General features: G+C 37.8%; 1 protein-coding gene across 2 annotated transcripts in view; it reads left to right on the top strand.

Moving 5' to 3' along the window:
• man1b1b (mannosidase, alpha, class 1B, member 1b) overlaps positions 1-20,902 on the top strand; it is a 44,723-nt gene extending 23,821 nt beyond the window's left edge. Inside the window, exons 7-14 of one of the 2 annotated variants that reach the window (XM_060841326.1) lie at positions 2,809-2,991; positions 3,556-3,704; positions 6,137-6,325; positions 9,512-9,702; positions 10,198-10,318; positions 15,692-15,886; positions 16,642-16,773; positions 18,994-20,902. In XM_060841326.1, the coding sequence (XP_060697309.1) occupies positions 2,809-2,991; positions 3,556-3,704; positions 6,137-6,325; positions 9,512-9,702; positions 10,198-10,318; positions 15,692-15,886; positions 16,642-16,773; positions 18,994-19,194 (1,361 nt within the window). In that variant the 3' untranslated portion in view covers positions 19,195-20,902. Of the gene's footprint in view, positions 1-2,805; positions 2,992-3,555; positions 3,705-6,136; positions 6,326-9,511; positions 9,703-10,197; positions 10,319-15,691; positions 15,887-16,641; positions 16,774-18,993 lie in introns of both variants that reach the window. The other variant, XM_060841325.1, reaches the window with a different exon arrangement.
• Positions 20,903-20,923: the final 21 nt, after the last annotated feature.

The raw sequence follows: 20,923 nt of genomic DNA, 5'->3' as shown, positions 1-20,923 counted from the left end.
CACAACCTTCTGATAGGAATGATATCTACTGACTTTTTTAAAAATAAATCCATTTGTGGCTATGGGTTTGATAGTAAAACCAGCTTTAAATGCCCATCCCTAATTGCTCAAATGGTAGTTAAGATCAACCACATTGCTGTAGGTCTGGAGTCACATAAATGCCAGATTGGGTAAGGATGGCAGACTCCCTTCTTTAAAAAAACACCAGTGGACAAAGTGGGCTTTTAGAACAATCAGTGGTTGTGTGGTTGCTCTTGGGTTAACCATTTATTCCAGGTTTTCATTGAATTCAACATTCACCAACTTCCATTGTGGAATTTCAATCCCTGTCCCCAGAATATGAACCTACAGCTGTGGGTGACTAGCCTGGTGAGATAACCATGACACCACTGACTCTCGCCTTGGTCAACTAGAAATTGGTTTTGTTTTTTTGATTGTTTCAGCATACTGAGTATTTGAATCTATGAAAGATTCCAGAAATCTTGCAACTCCATTCTTTGCTCATCCAGGATAATATAGGGAGTGCACAATCTACCTTTTTCTTTCTGTGTGGTGTGTTTTGCCTTTTATTATTTCAAAAGGTATTTATTTGCCTATTAAACAATTCTGTTTAATTTGTGTAGTTTTCTACACCACCTCCTCTCAAGTCGCTTCCCCTTTAACATTAAATTACACATCAAAAATATTTAATTGGCTACGAGCTATAATGAGGTTTCCTGAAGAGCGCTATATTAAAGCAAGATCCTATTTACCTCTGATGTCAACAACAAACTCGACTATTCAAACAAGAAAAAGGAAATTAAAATTGACTCCCAATCCTATTTACTGCTTGGTTAATCCTGCCAGGAAAATTTTGAATGTGATCACCAGAAGGACATGGCTAATTTGTGCCTCTGTTTGTCTTTAAACCTGTGGTTTTGGAAAAAATTACCAACAAGAGTGGAGCTTAATCCTAACAACCAGGATAGGTGGGGAGCGAAAGAGGTAAAATGGACCGGGCACAGACAAGAGAATAAACTTGATTTGAAATTGAGTATTTTCTTGGCTCATGTTTGATGTTACACCTTCAACCTGTTGTGACCATACTATAACATAATTTTCCACTCAGTTTGAGAGGGAGGAACCCGAGTCAGAAACAACTGTGCTAAGCTTAACTAAGCTTATTTACAAAGGACTGAGGCCAGGTTGCCTGGAGTAGACTGAAGGAGGAGTTTAGCGACAAAAATAGTTGGCAATCAATGGCAAACTTGGAAGAAAATATTTCATGACTCAAACTGATCAGATATCCCAGTGAGACACAGGGATTCCAGGAAGAGATTAATCTAATCGTGGTTAACCAGGGAGATTAAGAAAAGTGTCAGATTGAAAGAAAACACATACAATGTGACTATGATTAGTGGTATGTCGGAGGACTGGGAACATTTTAGAAATGAACAAAAGTAAAGGAGAACTTTGAGGGTGAACTTGCAAGTAATATCAAGATGGGCAGTGAGCTGCTTTCAATTTATTAAAGGAAGACAGAAACTGAAGTGATCACAGTAACCCTTATAGAATGAGGCTGAAGAAGTAATAATGGGAAACCAGGAAATGGGCAGAAGAGTTGAATAAATATTCTGCATTAGTATTCACAATAGAAGACATGAATAACATCCCAAAATGACTACATATTCAAGGGGTGAAAGGATATAAAGTAAATACAATAAGAATTGGCTTACAAATAGAAAACAGACTTTGGGACAAAGGGAGTATTTCAGGTTGTCAACCTGGAACTAATGGAGTACCACAGGGATCAGTGCTGGAGCCACAGTTATTTACGATATATATTAGTAACTTGGATGAGGAAAGTGAATGTACTATATCCAAATTTGTGGGTTACTCAAAAAAAAAAATGGGGGGGGAAGGCAAACGGTGAGGATGATGCGAAGAGTGTGCAGAAGAATACAGACAGGTTAAACGAGTAGACAAAAACTTAGCAGATGGAATGTAATATGAGGAAATGTGATGGTTATGCAATTTGGCAGCAAGAATAGAGGAAATGAAAATGATTTAAATGGAGATAGACTGCAGAAAGTTAGGAGATGCAGGGATTTGGGAATCCTTGTCAATGAGTCACAAAAAGCTACCATCCACATCCAGCGAGTGAAGGGGTACGCAAATGGAATGTTGGCCTTTAATTCAAAGCGAATGGAATATAAAAATAGGGATGTCTTGTTTTAACTGTACAAGGCACTAGTCAGACTACAGCTGGAATACTGTGAACAGTTTGGCATTGGAGGCAGTCCAAAGAAGGTTCATACCGGGTATGGAGGGATTGTTTGATGAGATGATGTTGAGTAGATTGGGACTGTACTCATTGTTTTAAATGCTAATGAGAGGTGACCCTATTGAAACTTACAAGATTCTGAAAGGAATTGACAGGATACTTGAAAAAAGGTTGTTTCCCTTTATTGCAGGTGCTAGGATCAGGTGCATATTTAAGATAGAGATGAGGAGCAGTTTGTTCTCAAGGGGGTTGTGAATCTGTTGAATTCTTTACTATAAAAGGTTTGTTGGGGCTAGACCATTAAGCATGTCCAGAGCTGAGATAGACAGACAGACAGATTTTTAATCAAAGGAGTTGAGAGTTATGGAGAAAAGGCAGGAAAGTGAAGTTGAGGATCAGCCAAGATCCTGTTGAGTGGTGGAACAGACTCAATGGGCTGAATGGCATACTTATGCTCCTAAGCCTAATGGTCTAGATGTGCCACCCAATATCAATACTAATGCCAGTAGCGGCATTTCTAATTTTGTTCTGTTTTCTTTCAGCAGGGCTGAATGAGCGACAGATGGCAGTGATAGAAGCATTCCAACATGCATGGAAGGGATACAAACAGTATGCCTGGGGTCATGATGAACTAAAGCCCATTTCTAAGACTTATAGCGAATGGTTTGGCTTGGGACTGACGCTGGTTGATGCCTTGGATACGATGTGGATTTTGGGACAGCAAGAAGGTGACTTTGTTGAATTGTGTAACAGAAACATTATGGTATTCCCTGGACATTTAGTTGTCAGATAAAGCAGACTTTAAAATGTCAATGAAATCAAGATCTTTGCTATTTGTAAGGACAGGTTCTTTATTATTATATGGTACTTTTGCTTTTTATATCTAGAAATGAAGTTGACAAGAATTATGACGTGCTTTGATTTCAGTGAACTTTCAGAGATGTCAGCCTAAGGGTATAGGGCTGAGGCAATTTAAAATGAATTTGTTCTACACCTGGCAGTGCTAGACTTGCAGATCTTGGAACATGTTATATCTGCTAAATGTTCTTTTCCATCAGTGCTACTGTCCCTCATTTCATCAATGAAAAATGTAAACAGGCAACCTTTGTTCTTTTAAACATAAAATACAAACGTACATTTGAAAGTTTGAGGAAAAAAATGTTAAATTGAGTATTCAAGGCAACAGAAGTTCACCCTGATATCAAATCATTAAAGTTGTTATTTATAAGTTTATTACATTGTTCATGTTTAAAATGTAAATATGTATATCATGCTTTGCTTTGCAATTTCAGAATTTGAAGAAGCCAAGAAATGGGTGCTTACTGATCTGAATCTTGGTAAAAATGTGGATGTGAATTTGTTTGAAACCACAATTCGTATTTTAGGTGGCCTGCTTAGCATATACAATTTAACTGGAGACCAGGTCTTCCTCGATAAAGCGGTAAGAATGCTTTCTACTGTAATTTTGCTTGCTTGAAATAATTTATGTAAAAGAAAGAGCTGTTTAAAAATTGTTAGATAGTTTTTTTTTGTAATGCCTCCAGTCATTTCTTGATATTACATGGTTTGAACCAAAATGGCTGAAGACTGGGATCTTTGATGTTGTGCACCTCAGGAAGTGTCTGGGATTGTTTCTTCACTTCTGGCTAAAGATTGTTGCAAATCTTTCAGCCTTGTCTTTGTGCTGATGTACTGGGCTCCCTATGATTGCATATGGGGATAATTGCGGAGCCTTCTCATCCATTAAGTTGTTTGATTATCCACCACCGTTAACGACTGGATGTGGCGTGACGTTCAGGCAGACAGTAGAATTCTTTTTACATATACAGAGCCTTTGTTACTTGCAATGCAAGGCACTCCCCCTTAAAGGAACAACAGTGGCCCTTACCTATCTGCCTTTTGGCGGTTACAATCACAATTTTGGTTGTTTCTTATTGACCAATTACACATTAATTTTCAAGCCTTGGTAACATAATAGACTTATCACATGGAGCGTTGGGTACATGGCACCGCAATACAGTTTGAATGTGTGATAGTTTTCTGTTGTCTGGCTGAATTGAGACAATTATGGTGAGCTAGCTTAACTTGATTACATGCTTGCTTACATGTTTCGTTGCTTAAGTGGAGCCAGGTATGATTAACTTTACCTTGTCTATTTTGTTTAGCTGCACATTTTATTGTCCTGTCTCTCGAATAGCTTAGGTGACCTACTTTTATATTTTAGCCCTGTTTTTGAATTCCTCCACAACTGCAGAGCTTAGATCTGATCATTGATTACAAAATCACTTAATCCTATGTATGACATGCATAGAGTCATTTGGGTGTTTGTGATTAGAGTGTTCTGCAGATGTTTTGGCAAATGCTTTATAATTCATCTTAGTAAGGCACTTCCCTAGGGTGTGTGAAGAACAAATGAAAAATGCCTGTCTCCTTCATATTGTCACACTTTTTTTGAAAGGTAAAGTCACCATAGTCTTACCAGACCTTAGGATGGTTTTCTCGTTAGAAAGAAGAGACTGGTGGCACCATGTCTCAGGAGAGGGGTTGAGAAGGAGATTCCTTCATGGTAACCTCAGCTGGTGTAGGGAATTGTACCCATGCTGTTTGTGTAACTCTGCATTGCAAACAGCCATTTAGCCAACTGAGGTGAACCAATGCTCCAGCTGCGGTACACCATTGCCATTGTTGTGCAGCCTCCTCCGAGCATCAGTATGTGAGCCATGTGATTAAACATCATGGATGTAAAGGTCTTCTGCTGAAGTTGTTCTCTACATTGCTTCTGCTGCCACCTACCTGTTGGGTGATATTGGAGCAAGTTTACTATAAATAATCCCAGTCAGATTTGATATCCTACTACTTTTGGTATCTGTCCCCTGATTTTTCTGAGTGTTTTTCTCAGGTATTTACCTTTAGTTCACATACAAGTTTAGCTACTCATGACGTTGTAAAACAAATAATGAGCAAATGTGCTGTAATATTTAAGAAGTAAATCTTAACTTTAATAAATGTATTGTGTAGTGAGGTTTAAGCAAAACTTCATAAACGTTCAGCCTTAAACGTAATGTTAATGCAATGAGTTTTATTTCCCTGTTTATTTTACGTGCATTCTCACATTATGTTTAGAACCTTGTTAAGCACAAGCTGGTTATTCAATCAGTCATCCTTGTGTTGTCTCTTTGAAAGAGACTGTTACGGTACGGTGGCTCAGTGCTTAGCATTGCTGCCTCACAGCAACAGAGTCCCAGGTTCAATTTCAGCCAACGGCGACTGTCTGTGTGGAGTTTGCGCATTCTCCCCGTGTCTGCGTGGATTTCCTCTGGGTGCTTCAGTTTCCTCCCACAGTCCAAAGATGTGCAGGTCAGGTGAATTGGCCACGCTAAATTGCCCTTAGTGTTAGGTGCATTAGTTAGAGGGAAATGGGTCTGGGTGGGTTACTCTTCGGCGGGTTGGTGTGGACTTGTTAGGCCGAAGAGCCTGTTTCCACACTGTAAGTAATCTAATCTAAAAAGTCTTGCAACTTCTATTTTTTTCCCTTAGACATATAAATTTATGGTTTTTGGTTTCATTTTGATGTTGACCCTTTTGTTAAAAAACAGGGGGGATGATGTTTATACAAGAGAGTAAATTCTTTTACATTCCAGACCCTAATTGCTTTGACCATCTTTTCTCCGTATTGAGAATTGGTTTCAGTTTGGCCATGTCAGTAATCCAGTTAACCATGCTTACCTTTGGAGTGAACCAATATTCTACCTCACTGAAAATGCAAGATTAGTTCCATTCTTTGTAAAGTCTACATTAAGCTCTATGATACCAGTGACTGGCAAACTATGAGACTTTGCTTTTTGATGAATTTCTAAATTTCCTCCGATATAGAGCGAGTTGGGAAATCGCCTTATGCCGGCTTTTGACACTCCGTCCAAAATTCCATATTCTGATGTAAATATTGGGCGTGGAACTGCCCATCCCCCACGCTGGACCTCAGACAGCACCGTTGCAGAAGTGACCAGCATTCAGCTGGAGTTTCGAGAGCTCAGCCGCCTGACCAAAGAAGAGAAATACCAGGTATGGCAGATTGACCAATCGCAGTCAGCTTACCTGAAATTGTAACTATTTTGATCAACCTGCTTAGACGTGTGGTGGGGGAGGTGGAACTTGAACTTAGATGTAAGTACACTGCACTGTAACTTTTGGTCTAGATGTAAGTACACTGCACTGTGCTACAAGACCCTTCTTGAAATTGTAGTTATTTTTAAATCAACCTGTTAGGTGATGTTATGACTCACATCCAGCACAGGTAAGACTGGAACTCTGATCTCCCAGATCACAGGTAGGCACAGTGATGTGGCTTGAATGTAGTCAATATAGTCCTTAAAATGTAGCACTAATTGTGATTTGTCAACTGAGAAGATCTATAATCTAGCATTAAGTCTATCTTCTGAATGATATTTAGCATGCTGTAATATCAAACTTGTTGCCATTAGCTAATAAGATAGAAATCTGAAAACTGATTTGACTGTTTTGTAGATTTGTAAAATTTTCCTGCTTCATGTTTGGTTTCTGTTCTGAGCAATGTTTTCAAATTCTAATTGCTAATATGTTTATCTGGAAGGTTTGGTTTGCTCAACACTTCGATAACATGCTAATCTGTTTTAACATGTCAGTATAAATTCCACATACACCTAAGGAAAGGTAAGATCAGGTCATTTTGCTCTTTATAAGGTGAAAGTAGGGGAACTTTAAATTGTACTCCAGCTCTGATTCATTGCTGTAAGTCCAGATCCAAAGTAGCAACAGGAACTTAATGGGCAGCCGATCTCTCTGCTATACCGATGTGTTTTCACTACCTTTTGCTCTATGCACATGCCTGAAATGAATCAGAATTGGTTCAACTTTATGCTGTTTAAAGTCAGCAAATCATGGTCAATATCTTTACTTGAAGTTAAAAATCACACAACACCAGGTTATAATCCAACAGGTTTAATTGGAAGCACACTAGCTTTTGGAGCGCTGCTCCTTCCAATTAAACCTGTTGGACTATAACCTGGTGTTGTGTGATTTTTAACTTTGTATACCCCAGTCCAACACCGGCACCTCCAAATCATGTTTACGTGAAGTGACCAGATAGGAGAAAGTGACGTTAAACAAGGAATAACTTTGAAAAAAGTATTACAGGATTTCCAGTTAGATCTCTTGTAGCCACATTTTGGATTGTTATATTGGTTTGTGATGCAATGACGAGTAGATCATTTTTCTTGTCTCGAATGTTTATCATTTCAATTAAATTTCATAACTATCACACTAGATTTGTCATTTTGTGTTTGTGGGTTTTTTAACTGAACTTGCATTGTCTCTTTGTGTAAACAACTTTGGTGAATATTTAAATATTGGGAAACCATTGCTCATCGTCTCAGCCACCATCTCTGTTGCAGAGCTGTCAGTTCCTTCCTTTTCCTAGCAATTATCTTAGCGTGGAACATGATCATTTTCAACTTTCAGCCCATATTTGACCCGATGTGGATCTTGTGGAACAGATATGTGTTAGTGCTGAGACTACCTGTTTCCACCTCTGAGCATTCCTGATCTATTTCTTGTTCCATCTCATCTGTTGTTGAAAGTCTCATCCATGACTTGCTACCTCTAACAATGGCTATTCCCTCATAGCCTGGCTGATCTCCCAGAAGCTGCCCTCTGAAACTCGTAGTCATTCCAAGAATGCACTGTCTGCGTATTAGTGTGTACCAAATCAGTCATCTTCATGTTCTACATTAGCTCCCTGTCAAGCAACATCTTGATTTTTCACCCTTGTTTTGTAATCATCCATGGTCTTGTCTCTCTGGATCTCGGCAGTCTTCTCCAGCCCCATAATCTTACCAGCTCTCAGCACGTACCTCATTCTGGCCTCTTGAGCAACCAATTTTTTTTACTGCTCCATCACTGATGGCTCTATCTTCAGCTGCTTCTCCCTTCACCTCACTGCCTGTCGACCTCACTTTGCTCCTTTAAGCCATTCCTTAAAATTTACATCCTGGTCAATACTTGCCTCCAAACAACAGCATTAAAACAGATTATCTGCCCTTTGTCTTACTTTTGTTTGTAGGACCTTGCTATTGGTTATTGTTTTTTTACATTACAAGAATGAATGTATGTCAGTGTGAAATTCATTCATAGGATGTGGGTATCGCTGGCTAGATATTACAAGTCACTTAGCTCTTATTGTTCAATCCATGCTACCCTTGAGAGAGTGGTGGTGGAACATTTAGGAGCATCCATAGTGCTTCTGGAAAGGGAATTCCAGGATTTTGACCCAGAGACTGTGAAGGCCTGGTGATATAGTTCGAAATCAAGAAGTGTATAACGTTTTGATGGTTATGTTCCCGTGCGTCTACTGCCCTTGTCCGTCTTGATAGAGGTTGCAGGCTTATAAATGATGATGGAAGAGTGCATCATGTAGGTGTGCACATTGCCACAGTGTGTTGATGGCAAATGGAATATAGTGGATGGGATGTCAGTACCGTCACATGCTTTCTCTTTGTTGATGTTGAGCTTTTTGAGTATTGTCCTGGCCTCACCTTTGGAGTTCAGCACTTCTGTCCATATTTTGACAGGCAGGAGCTGAATGGTGCTAGTTGTCCAAAGACACCAGCAGAGAATAGGATATTGTTGAACGAATGCCTCATGGTTACACTGTTGACAACCATTTCATCACTGATGCTTGAGTGGCCTGACTGGGCAATAATTGTCAGGGTCGATTTTTGACCTGGTTTTTTTGAGGATTGGACACACCTATGCAATTTTCCAGTATCAGGTAGACGTCAGAGTTGGATTCACATACCTATGCTAATATGAAGGGGAAGTAAGACAATGGGAGAGGGAGGCAGTTAGCTGGGTTAGGGCCAGGGCTATTAGTCCTGTCTGGAAAGGACAAAGATCTTGTCTAGACTCACTTGCGTGGAATGGGGGAATCCACGTATGGACCGAAAGAGTACAGGCTTTCAGTTGCTGTTGCAGTAAGCTATTTTGGTAGTGGGATTTTTAACCCTAAAATCCCCAATGTGCTCTAGAAGAGAAGTAAAGCATGGAACTGACCCCTCTGTGACATTTTAACTGCTTCAAAGATGTTGGGGTTCTTAAAGAGGTTCATCTCACTAATTGTGAATTCTTTGGTTATGAAAGACGCTGAATTAATCAAATTATTTTATATTAGTTCTTGATTTCTGAAATTAAGAATTTTTTTTAACCTTTAAACAGGCAGCAGTAAATGAAGTAATGAAACATATTCACAAACTCGGAGGGAAAATGGATGGATTAGTTCCAATGTTCATAAACACTAACTCTGGCCAGTTTAGTCACCTTGGAGTCTATACACTTGGTGCCAGGGCTGACAGCTACTATGAGTATCTACTAAAACAGTGGATTCAGGGAGGAAAGAAGGAATCGGAGTAAGTGATATACAATTCAAACTGATCCAACCAGTGACTTTCATCAGTAAATTTGCAGTTTATTTTCTTTCACCTTTCTGTTGAAATTCCATAAATAAATACTTTTTAAAATGTGTAATGTGTAGCAAACCTTTTTTTTGTGCTAACTGGGTCTGAATCTGGTGTCACGCAGAAATAATGTCACCCTTCAACAATATGCTGTCATCTATCCTGCAGCAGTTTGATCTGGATGAATCTCTGTTGTGTATGCTTCAGAGTTTGCACTGACATGAATCTGAAATTACTTTATAAGGTGTGAGACAATGAAAGACAGACACTGAAGGTATTGGTTGTCAGTACCATTCAGTCAGCTACTTGGAAGATGATTTACGGTGAAATAGTTTTTTGGTATTTCTGCATATTAAACTAATCTATTGCCATCAAGATGTTATTTAGTTAATTTTCCCGTATTTGCACTTGATTTTCTGTGTTGATTTTCATTATTGTATTTGTCAGCTTATTAGATGATTACCTGCAAGCTATAGAGGGTGTCAAGAAGAACTTGATTCGGAAGTCAGAACCAAAGAAACTGACGTTTGTTGGTGAAATGTCCCACAATCAATTCAGTCCTAAGATGGTAAGTAGCTTTGATGAAATCAGTGTGATGTCCATTCCTAGACTAATCCGTTAATATACAGATGAAATTGCCTAACTTTCTGCTGCTTGTTATGTTATAGCAGTGTTTCTGGGGCTCTTGTGGTGCAATGATAATGTCCCTACCTCTGAGCCAGGATCCCGAGGTTCAAGTCTCACCTGCTGCAGAGTTGTGTAATTGCACCTCTGAATATGTGGTTAGAAAGTACCTAGAGGTGTTTCTGATGATGAACTTCTCTTTTGGGTTTGGGTCCAGATCAGCATGGGCTGCTTTGAACCATTTTTATTGCTGGGATTTTTCTCTTATAATAAATGCTCAATAACCATTCCAGTAGTGTGGAACAATTTCATTCCAAGAATAAGCAGTTGAGTTACACTGTCTTGAACAGGTCCATTAACTGTATGAAGGCCTGAATTGTTATGAAATAATCATCTGTTTCAGCAGAGTGCTTAGTTCTGCCATTGATATAGAAATCATCTGAACTACTTGCATTTTTCATGACCGAATTTAGTTTACCTTCCTTATACTAAGTTAATTATGAAATTTAACTTTCAACGTGTTATATCTTTGGCCTTATTGGCAACCTCTTAAATATGTCCTGAGCCATTTGTTCATCCTGTAAACTTGAAGCTGAAGTAGGGTATGTCAAACTCATTCTGTAGAATAATGGGTACACTGATCAGATTATTTCTCACTGTATGTCACAAATCTGTGAAAGGCCTGAAGGTGCCACTTCTAATCTTGAAAAAATGTCCAATTTATCCCCAATTAGCTGGGAACAGTATGCCAAAAGTTTAAGTCATTTCACTTTGCTACAATGCCACTCATGAAATGTTACCCTCGAGCAAAAAAAGACATTCTGCCCAACACAGAAATGAATAATGTGCTGTGTGAAATTGAGCATTGGTGTGATACCAGATACATAGGTTGTCCGTCCCAGACACTGGTGGATTACAGCATGGCCCTTTGGCTGTTCACAATAAGGTGCTGGTCATACCCAGCCAGCCCACATAAGCAAAACAACATCCAGCAATCAAAATGATTCTGCAACTGCTCAATATTTGTCAAAGGTGAGGAATGACGCTGTGAAGCACTTTAGAGTTGTCAATCAGGCTGACATTGTGGTGTACTGACATGTACAAGAATCTACAGATATTAATACATAGACTCCTGTTTTACTGTAGACAGAACATGTTCATGTGCTGCGCCTGTTTTAACTCAATAGATTAGGTAATAGCCATTCACTGGCTCATTTCCTAATGCAATTTCTTGACCAAAGTCAAAAAGTGTGGTCCTAGAAAAGCACAACAGGTCAGACAGCATCCAAGAAGCAGAAGAGTTGACATTTCAGATATAATTTTCTGATGAAGTCTCCTGCTCCTGTGATGCTGTCTGATCTGTTGTGCTTTTCCAGGACCACACTTTTTTTGAATCTGATTCTCTAGCATCTGCAGTCCTCACTTTGTCCCAATTTCTTGAGCCAACATTCCTGGTTTAAAATGCAAACAATGTCAGACAGTTAACTTTCAATCATCATTAATGGTCATGAAAAATGCATCAATGTCTTTTATCAGAGCTCACCTTCTAATTCATTGACACTTCCCTGTCCTGTAGTATAAATGATGGCTTTCTCCTCAAACTGGTATTCCTAGTAAGTGGAAGACTAAAAGCTTCAACAAAATGGGCCCTTTTTCAGCAGTATGTATTGTCAAACACCTATTTAGAATCATTATATACAGAATTCTTGGCGGCTGTTGTGGTGTAGCGTAGTCTTTCTGTTTCTGAGCTGGGAGGCCCAGGCTCAAGTCCCACCTTCTCCAGAGGTGTATAATAACATTGCTGAATAGCTTGAATAGAAAACATCTAGACAGGATTCTGACTCTGCCTTTCTGTCACCATCTCAAGGCCAGTTTGGGGTGGACAAGAAGTGTTGATCTTGCCAGGGATTGTCATATCCCATGAAAGAATAAACGAAAAGAGGCTGCTTGCCTTCAAACATTGTGCATTTTTTTCTTTTGCTTTGTTTCAGGGAACATTTACATTAAGATACTAGTTTCAAAGGCAGTCCTTTGAATTTGGGTCACCATGGTGACAGAGTAAAAGATTCTGTATGTGGTCTTATTCCTGTAATGTATTTGATCTTTGTTCGGTCACTTGTTTTCTATTTATATGTTTAGTGAGTTTTGGTTGTACAATTTGAGCTGGACTGACCAGCATATATTGATTCAACTTGTAATACTGCAGTCAAAAAAAAACGTGTTCAGTTCAGAATGATGTTCTTGCATAATTAGTATTACGGGTGGAGATGGTGAAATAGTGGAAATATCACTGAAGAAGGAATGTAGAACCCTAGGTAAAGGTCTGGAAACCTAACATGGCAGGTGGTGAACTTTGAATCCAATAAAATCTGGAATAAAGAGTTGCCCTAACTACATGTCACTATTGCTAATTGTTGGAGCACCCATCTGATTGACTGATGTCTCGTAGGGAAGGAAATCTGCTGTCCTCACCTCGTCTGGCATACATATGATTTCAGACACGCAGCAGTGTCATTGACTCTTAACTGCCCTCTGAGCAATTACAGAGGGGTGATAAATGCTGCCCTAGCTAGAGATGTCCACATCCTACAAAAGAATAATTTAAAACAAAACAAACTCTGGTTAATTGTTGTCAGTGTGCTTGTTCTTTATATAATTTATCTAAAATGAAAAAATCTTGGGTTTTATAGAGAAATGCACACACAAGTAGGGAAATTATGCTGTATAGTCGGTTCTGTTATAATGTGCGTTTCTTCAATGTAAATTGGCTATAACGCGATTGAAGAATTTAAACCATTATTTGATGAATACAAACTTTCTTACCGTGGCTATAATACAATTCCGGTCCTATTGGCTTAAATGATGCTGTTATTATGCGATTTCCTTATAACACGGGATCGCATGGGAATGGAACTGTTGTGTTATATCAGAACAGACTGCATCTTTAGAAAGAGTTAAGAGGTGGTGCTGGAAAAGCACTGCCAGTCAGACAGCATCTGAGGAGAAGGAAAATCATCGTTTCGAGTATTAAGCTCTTCGTCAGAATGTAGCCCTTGTAGAGAGAGTAGGAGAAATTCTTCATGGTAGGCATCCTTGAAAAAGACTTCACGGTAAGGTTATAATCAACTAAGAGAATAAGGACTGCAGATGCTGGAGATCAGAGTCAAGAGTGTTGTGCTGGAAAAGCACAGCCAGTCAGGCAGCATTCGAGGCGCAGGAAAATCGATGTTTCGAGCATAAGCTCTTCATCAGCAATGACTGGCCGTTATGCGATTGAAGAATTTAGACCATCATTTGTAAACTTTCTCATCACTTTCTCCCTGTATCTTTATAAAGCTCCAATTAGACCACAAGTGGAATATTAAATTCAAATCTGGTCACCCCGCAAGGTGAGGTACAAAGGTGGAAAGGAAATTTACAAGAATGATTCTAGCGATGAGGAATTTTAGCTATAAAATTAGGTTGGTGAAATTGGTTGTTTTCCAGGTAACTCTGGAAATTGAAGGGAGAATTCATAATGCAAAAATCTTATGTAAAAGGAAAAACTGTTCCCACTTGCTGGTGGTATAGGACTAAGGAACATAGAATTCAGGTTTTGGACATAAGGTACACGAAGACGTGAGGAAGAAACTTGCTATGCAGCAAGTGATAATGAACTAGAGAAGAAATTTGGAACAGAATATCCACAGGTTTCTGATGTTCTCTTAGTTGTATTTACAAAAACCCATTGGTTACTGGTTGATAGCAATATTTCAGTCTTTTAAAATGACATTGTTTTTATTTGTGCATTATCCAGTATATGTTGCAATAAATTGAATAATTAATATTGAAGATCACATTATGTTTATTAAACCCTGTGACAGTTTCAGGAATTCCTGTGATCAGCAACTGTCCAGTAGTGTGATGGCAGAACTGTAATTACGTGTTCAGATTTGCTAGTTTAGTAAAATGGAACTTTAAGTATATTTTGGACAGTTTGTGTGGTTAACTTTAATATTTAAAAGGATAAAAAGACCTTTTCATTTGTAAGTCACCTCTCGGTATACTGTATTTATTAATAAAATATGCTAAATTAGTGGCCCGTTACACATTTCTCACTTGGATCTTGTTTAATACTTTTAGACTGGTGCTCATGAAACTTAGAAGGCAAGCAGCTTCTGAAAGTTAGTTTTCTTAATGGTACTTCCTTTGGTATTGCATGTGGTCATGATCAAATGTAGCATTCATGCTGGCTGAGGTTACAAGTACTTATCAAAGAAAGGGAGCTCAATAGGCTCAACTTTCTCTTCTGAGAATAGAACAGCTTCTATAATCTATCCAAATCTCAGATTGCTGGAACAAATATGTTTAAAAAGTTGGAATGCTCATTAGTTATTTTTGGTCACAATACCTTTGCCTTGCTGAGGCCACTCGAAAGGAGGAGAAAGTGAAGACTGCAGATGCTGGAGATCAGAGCTGAAAATGTGTTGCTGGAAAAACGCAGCAGGTCAGGCAGCATCCAAAGAGCAGGAGAATCGACGACATGGGCATGAGCCCTTCAGGCCACTCTAAACAACATTTTTTGATATTTTTCATGTGTGTGAAATATTGATTTGAAGGTGGGCAAGCAAGCTGCTTGAATTTACTTTCCCTGATACTATCTCATTGGCAAAATTGAAGACCGATGTTAAACTGGTTCTGGAGTTGGGTTTAGTGTAACAAAATAATATAGGTTAGAGAACCCCGTTTAATAGAAATCAAATTAAGCAGGCACTAAAATAATAACTGTCCTTATTACATCAACTCAGAAATATTTTTCATTTAGATGATACAATGGGGTGTAGTTACTGATTCTGATTTTTATTCATTCGAACAATGATCTGTCATTGCTGTTTCATAGAATTATAAAGCCTGGGATATCTTCTATTAAGACCTACAATCTGTGCTCAGTATTTGGTTGTTTACCTTTTGGGGTTTAATGGAACTGTCCTGTGAATGTGCAAATTATCAATGAATAAACTGATGATCACAAGTTCCTTGACTTTTCTCTTAACTTTTCATAACAGTGCATTTAGGAACTTATTTTTTTATTCACATTTTAGAAAAGGTCTTGACTGTGACAGAAACCAATGGAAACAGTAACTCAAAACTGGAAAAATGTCTGTCCTCCGTGTACTTTGACCTTGCTTTGAAACTAAAATGTCTTGTTCATTCTGTAGTTTCAAGTGTAATTTGGCCCTGGTTATTGAGACATTTCTTGTTGATGTACCTGGAAGAGGTTTGTGTATTGCAAGTATAGATGATATTGATGGGAGTTATTTCTTCCTTGCTTTTAAAGGATCATTTGGTGTGTTTCCTCCCTGGGACCCTGGCTTTAGGAGCTCACCATGGACTGAATGCTGATCACATGGAACTTGCAAAAGAACTGATGGAAACCTGCTATCAAATGTATGCACAAATAGAAACTGGTCTAAGCCCGGAAATTGTACACTTCAATCTGAATCCACACAATACCAAGGATATAGAAGTTAAGGTAGGTGCAGGGAGAATTTTTTAAAAAAGAACATGCATGGTGCTGAATATTTATGGTTGACATTTAATCCTCCTCACAAATACGCTTTTTGCATTCAACTGCATTCCAGTCATTTGCAGGATTTATTGACAATTCATGGGTCATTTTTGTAATCAAATGTCACATTGATTGAAACATTCAAAAACCTTGAGGAGGTCCATATTAAAACTAGCACTATATGTTAACTTCAGACAATGGATAAATGTTATAACTAGAAGTGTTGCTATGTTATTACCGTTGAACATCGTCTTAAGTGGTAAATATGGAGACTGACAAATAGGACATTAATTCACTTTTATTTAATTTGCAGATGAATATTAACTAGTTTAAATAAATTTGCATAATTAGGCAGTTTTGGAATGTTGGTTCTTTGTTTTAAGCATCAGAATTAATAGTCCCTAGCAATGCAAGAATGATGTACTGAAAGGCCCATTATGGTGCTATAAACAATCAGTCAATGAAACTGAGAATCCCTACCTCTAAGCAGAAGACCTACGTTCAAGACCCACCTACTTCTGAAGTGTACCTTAACATCTCTGAACAGGTTGATTAAAAATCTTTACAACGTGATCAGAGTAGCCATGCCAATCAAGTGTAAATATTGTTGCTAGTTCAGTGAGTCCTCATATGGGAGTTACACACTTAGATGTCACCTGTGTGTCATTTTAATGGCTTTTCAAAGTATTGTTTCAGATAATAATCAATCTTTTTGATAGCCTGCAGATAGACACAACCTTCTAAGACCAGAGACAGTAGAAAGCCTTTTCTATATGTATAGGTTTACACGTGATAAAACATACCAGGATTGGGGCTGGCAAATTCTCCAAAACTTCAACAAATATACTCGGGTAAGTATAGTATAATTTTTGGTTCTTCAGATGTAAAATAGCTTCAGTTTTTTAATATATATGAGTAGTACAAACAATCAACCTAACAGTTTTTATGGTTGCTTTTTCACGATCAGTAAGGTTGAAAGGAATTGAAATACTAAAGTTTGCTCGATTTTTTTTTTAAAAAGTGGTTGTAATACGTTGTTCTTGCCAGTGTTCATTTGGACAAGATGAAGAGAGTTGAAGCCCTTTACACACTTCAATGTTTGACACTTCTACATTTTTATAAGAGTAGACTTTGTTTTTCCTCTTAGTAGTTCTATACTATAAGATTATGTAAAGAGTGCATACTGGATTAAAGGATCATTGGGGATAGGTGAGAGTCAAGAGCCTAAAATAGTCTAATAAAGCCTTCTGATCAGCTTGATTTCAGGACTTGCCCAGCAATATTATTTCGAGAATTGATGGGTCTGAATTCATCCCATTTCTATTTTAGGCAGAAACTACCACTATTTTAGGCACTTTTGCTGAGGCAGATCTGTTGAACCAGAATGTTTCCTGACTCAAGTTGCCTGCATTGGTAACTAAAAGTCCAGGATTCTGTTTAATCATTTTCAACCCGCCCTCCCACCTTCGACAGTAAGTGCATTTATACCTTTGTTACTAGACCACTTTAGAACTATCCTTTTGTTTTTAATTGCTTCTCTGGTTCTTTCTCCCAAAAGACATCACCCAGAACAGGTCAACATATGATGTACTATCAACCAATGACCTCTTGAAGCTTATCCTACACAGTTCTTCATACGACAAAGTTTTACATCATCTGCAAATTTTGAAGTTGTGCTCTGTGCATTCAGATCTAGGCTACTGATCTAGAAAAATACAGCAGCCCTCATGTCAACTACTGGGAAAACCCTGCCATATCACTTCCTTCCCAGTAAAATAATTGTTCACTCTTTCCTGTCACTGGGCCAATTCTGTATCCATGCTTTCACTGTTCTGTTCATTTAATGAGCTTCAAATGTTTTGGCAAGCTTGAGTAGCACTCATCAAACATTATTTGGAAATCCATTTAGATTGCACTGCCTTTGTCAATCCTCGTTACCTGATCAAAAATCAAGTTAGATGGACATGCTTTGCCTTTGACAAATCCATGCTGGCTCTCCTTAATTAATCATAAGCTGAAAATGTAACTTTTGTCCCAAATTACTGTTTCTGAAACCATTTACATCACAGGCATAAATTAACTGGCATGCAGTTGTACGGGAGGGTGAACGACTTGGAGAGGAAGGAGATAAATGGAAAAGGGGTGGAGGACAGAAGAAAAAAAAATGCTCGTCGGCTAAAATAACCATTGTAAAACTCCTAGTGTCCTATGATGAACTTTAATGTCTTACTGGAAAGCCATAAGATTTAAACTGATGCATCATGTATCCACTTAGGTAGACTGAAAAGATCCAGTGTACCTTTTGAAGGGGAGCAAGTGTATGGACAACACCAAACCCCTTTAAAAGAAAGTAGATTAAAATAAGAAAAAGCTAATGAGTATAAAAATAAGTGAGGTACTGTGTTCTAGGTGCAATTCAATTGGTCAAACTGCTTGATGTTAAGCAAAACAATGTATTCAAACACTCTAGTTAAAATACAACGAAAAGAGGAACTTGGAAATTTAACTCTATTGGAAAGCTTAATAGATGCAGTGACTATTACTATACTAGAACAGTTAATTAGTAACATCCCATAAACATACCTTGGCAAAAAGACAAATTCAGAAAAAGTCTCACATGCAGCAAGTCCCCAGCGATAGCTGGGAAAGATTCACTGCTTTCCTAACCTGCACTGAGTCTAGCAACAAAAGAGAGCTAAAGATCCTGGATCTGAGAGCTTGACTACATCCACTCAGGCTGCTTTTATTGTTCCAACATTTTCAAACAAAAATCCCAAGGCCTCAAATTGCTTATCTCCTTATAGACTGCTAGTATCCCAATCTGTCTCTAAAATAAACAAAGACAAAACATACCTCTTATTGCCACAGCATCATCATACAAGGGAATTGAAGCCAATATTTATGCTTGAGCTAACGCAGATTGGTATGGTCTTTATTGTTAACATGACAAATGTTGAATAGTAGCTACTCTTCAGTTTGGGATGTCTTAATTATGAAATTGCTGAAAAAATGGCATGTGATGTACCAATTTATTATACAGCTTTTTCACAGTTACTTGTAATTTTACACAGGTTAAAACTGGCGGCTACACTTCTATTAATAATGTGAGGAAATCTGAGAACCCTGAACCCAGGGATAAAATGGAGAGCTTCTTCCTTGGAGAGACACTGAAATATTTATTCCTTCTATTTTCTGATGATTTCAACTTAATTAGCCTGGACAAATATATTTTTAATACTGAAGCACATATTTTTCCAATATGGACAACTTGATGAATGTTGAAATGATCTGAATGTTGACCTACAGTTTGGCACATCTTAGTTGTGGGATCTGATGTCAGCAGGAGATAACCACTGTGTGGAAGTTTTGTTCTACTTTGTATTGATCACTGTGAAAGCACGTATCACACGTGTAAAAAAATGTGAACATACAAGCTATAAACCAGGGAACAAGTACGTCCATGAACTGATGCACTCAAATGACCTGTTTTACATTACAAGATATGCTTACCACACGTTGCCTCCTCTCCATTCACTGTTTGCTTCCTGCCTGCCCAGTTCAGTCAAACAGATGAGTATTAGTGGTTAATGCACTACAAGTCTTTGCAAAAGAAAATTACATTTTTGTGGCTTTTCTTCTACAACATGAATGGGTCATGAGATTTGATGTCAATTCATATTTAAAATTTCAATTTACTCCACTTCAAAAATAAAAACTAATCTAGCTTGAATTCTGAAATATCAACAACTGTGGCAATTAATATTTTCCTGGGTTATTACAGACCAATCAAAATTCAGTATTTTGATCTATAATGGCTTTTGAAATTTAATTATAAAATGTCATTGTCACCATATTTTGTTAATATATGCAAGTGTGAAATATCCTAATTGAGGTTCATGAAGGATAGAATAATCCATTGGTCTAAAATTTGTTTTTTTTTGGTGGTTAAACTCTACTTTCAACTTCAGGTTTTATTCCATTTCATGTATATCCTCTCACTCCAACAGCACTGTTTTCCTATAAATAAAATAAAATATTCAATTCTTTTCTACCATGCTTCAGGCTGGAGCATTTTGAAATATAGGAAGCAAATGTCATCTAGCAATATCTTTCCGGAGTGCTTTTACATAGATGCTTTTGCCTGATAAGTTTCTTGATCTCTTCTGAATATCAAATATTTGGCTGCTTCCATTGCTTTAAACAAACATTCTCTCCTTACTAGCCACAGATGAACTTTATGGTTAAAGAGTAAGATGCAATGAGTGTTTTAAATTTAATATAAACATGGTTACAACTTAGGATATGAGCCATAACATTTAAGTTGTACAAGGCCAGCAGCTTAATTGGTCTTTGAGAGTGTATGAAGACCTATTTGGACCCTTAGATTTTACGGAACCAGTAGCAAATGCTGATCTGATCCATTTTCTTAACACAGTTGCTTTTCTGTGCAGAAACCCATTACTTTTTCCATGATTAACATGATATACCTAATTACATCACTGTTCAGTTTCATCTTGAAAAGGTTACAAGCAGTGCTGCTTCTGCTTTTTGTGATACTGGCCAGTAAATAATTCCAAATGGCTGCCTTAAATGTGCACATTTTAATGAATAAGTAAACAGATAAGGAAAATGCTTTTGAAATGATAATTCCAACAAAAAGGATATTGGACAGAGTGATCCAACCCTTTAAGGGGATGCAGATATTTTATGTACTTCCTTGTCAACACTATGCTAAATGCTGAAATATGGATCTACAAAAACTTTAGCCTGTATATGATTGATTTTGTGCCTGTGCTGACTCTCATACAGCTGTCCATGAATACATATCCCTTCTGTAAAATTTTGCTTTTGTCATTAAATAACTCTGGTTTTAAATTATATATAGCTTTTAATCTAGATCCTTATCAGTCATTCCTTCAACTGAATGTACTGTTAAAATATTGGACAGAGTTTTAGATGTAATTTCGCTTCCCTTCTAGAAAACAGTGTAAATAAAGTTAA

Source organism: Hemiscyllium ocellatum, chromosome 21 (genome assembly GCF_020745735.1).
Source record: "Hemiscyllium ocellatum isolate sHemOce1 chromosome 21, sHemOce1.pat.X.cur, whole genome shotgun sequence".
In the NCBI taxonomy this organism is placed as follows: Eukaryota; Metazoa; Chordata; class Chondrichthyes; order Orectolobiformes; family Hemiscylliidae; genus Hemiscyllium; species Hemiscyllium ocellatum.
Note: the sequence above shows the minus strand (reverse complement) of the source record. Positions and strands in the feature narration are given on the sequence as shown.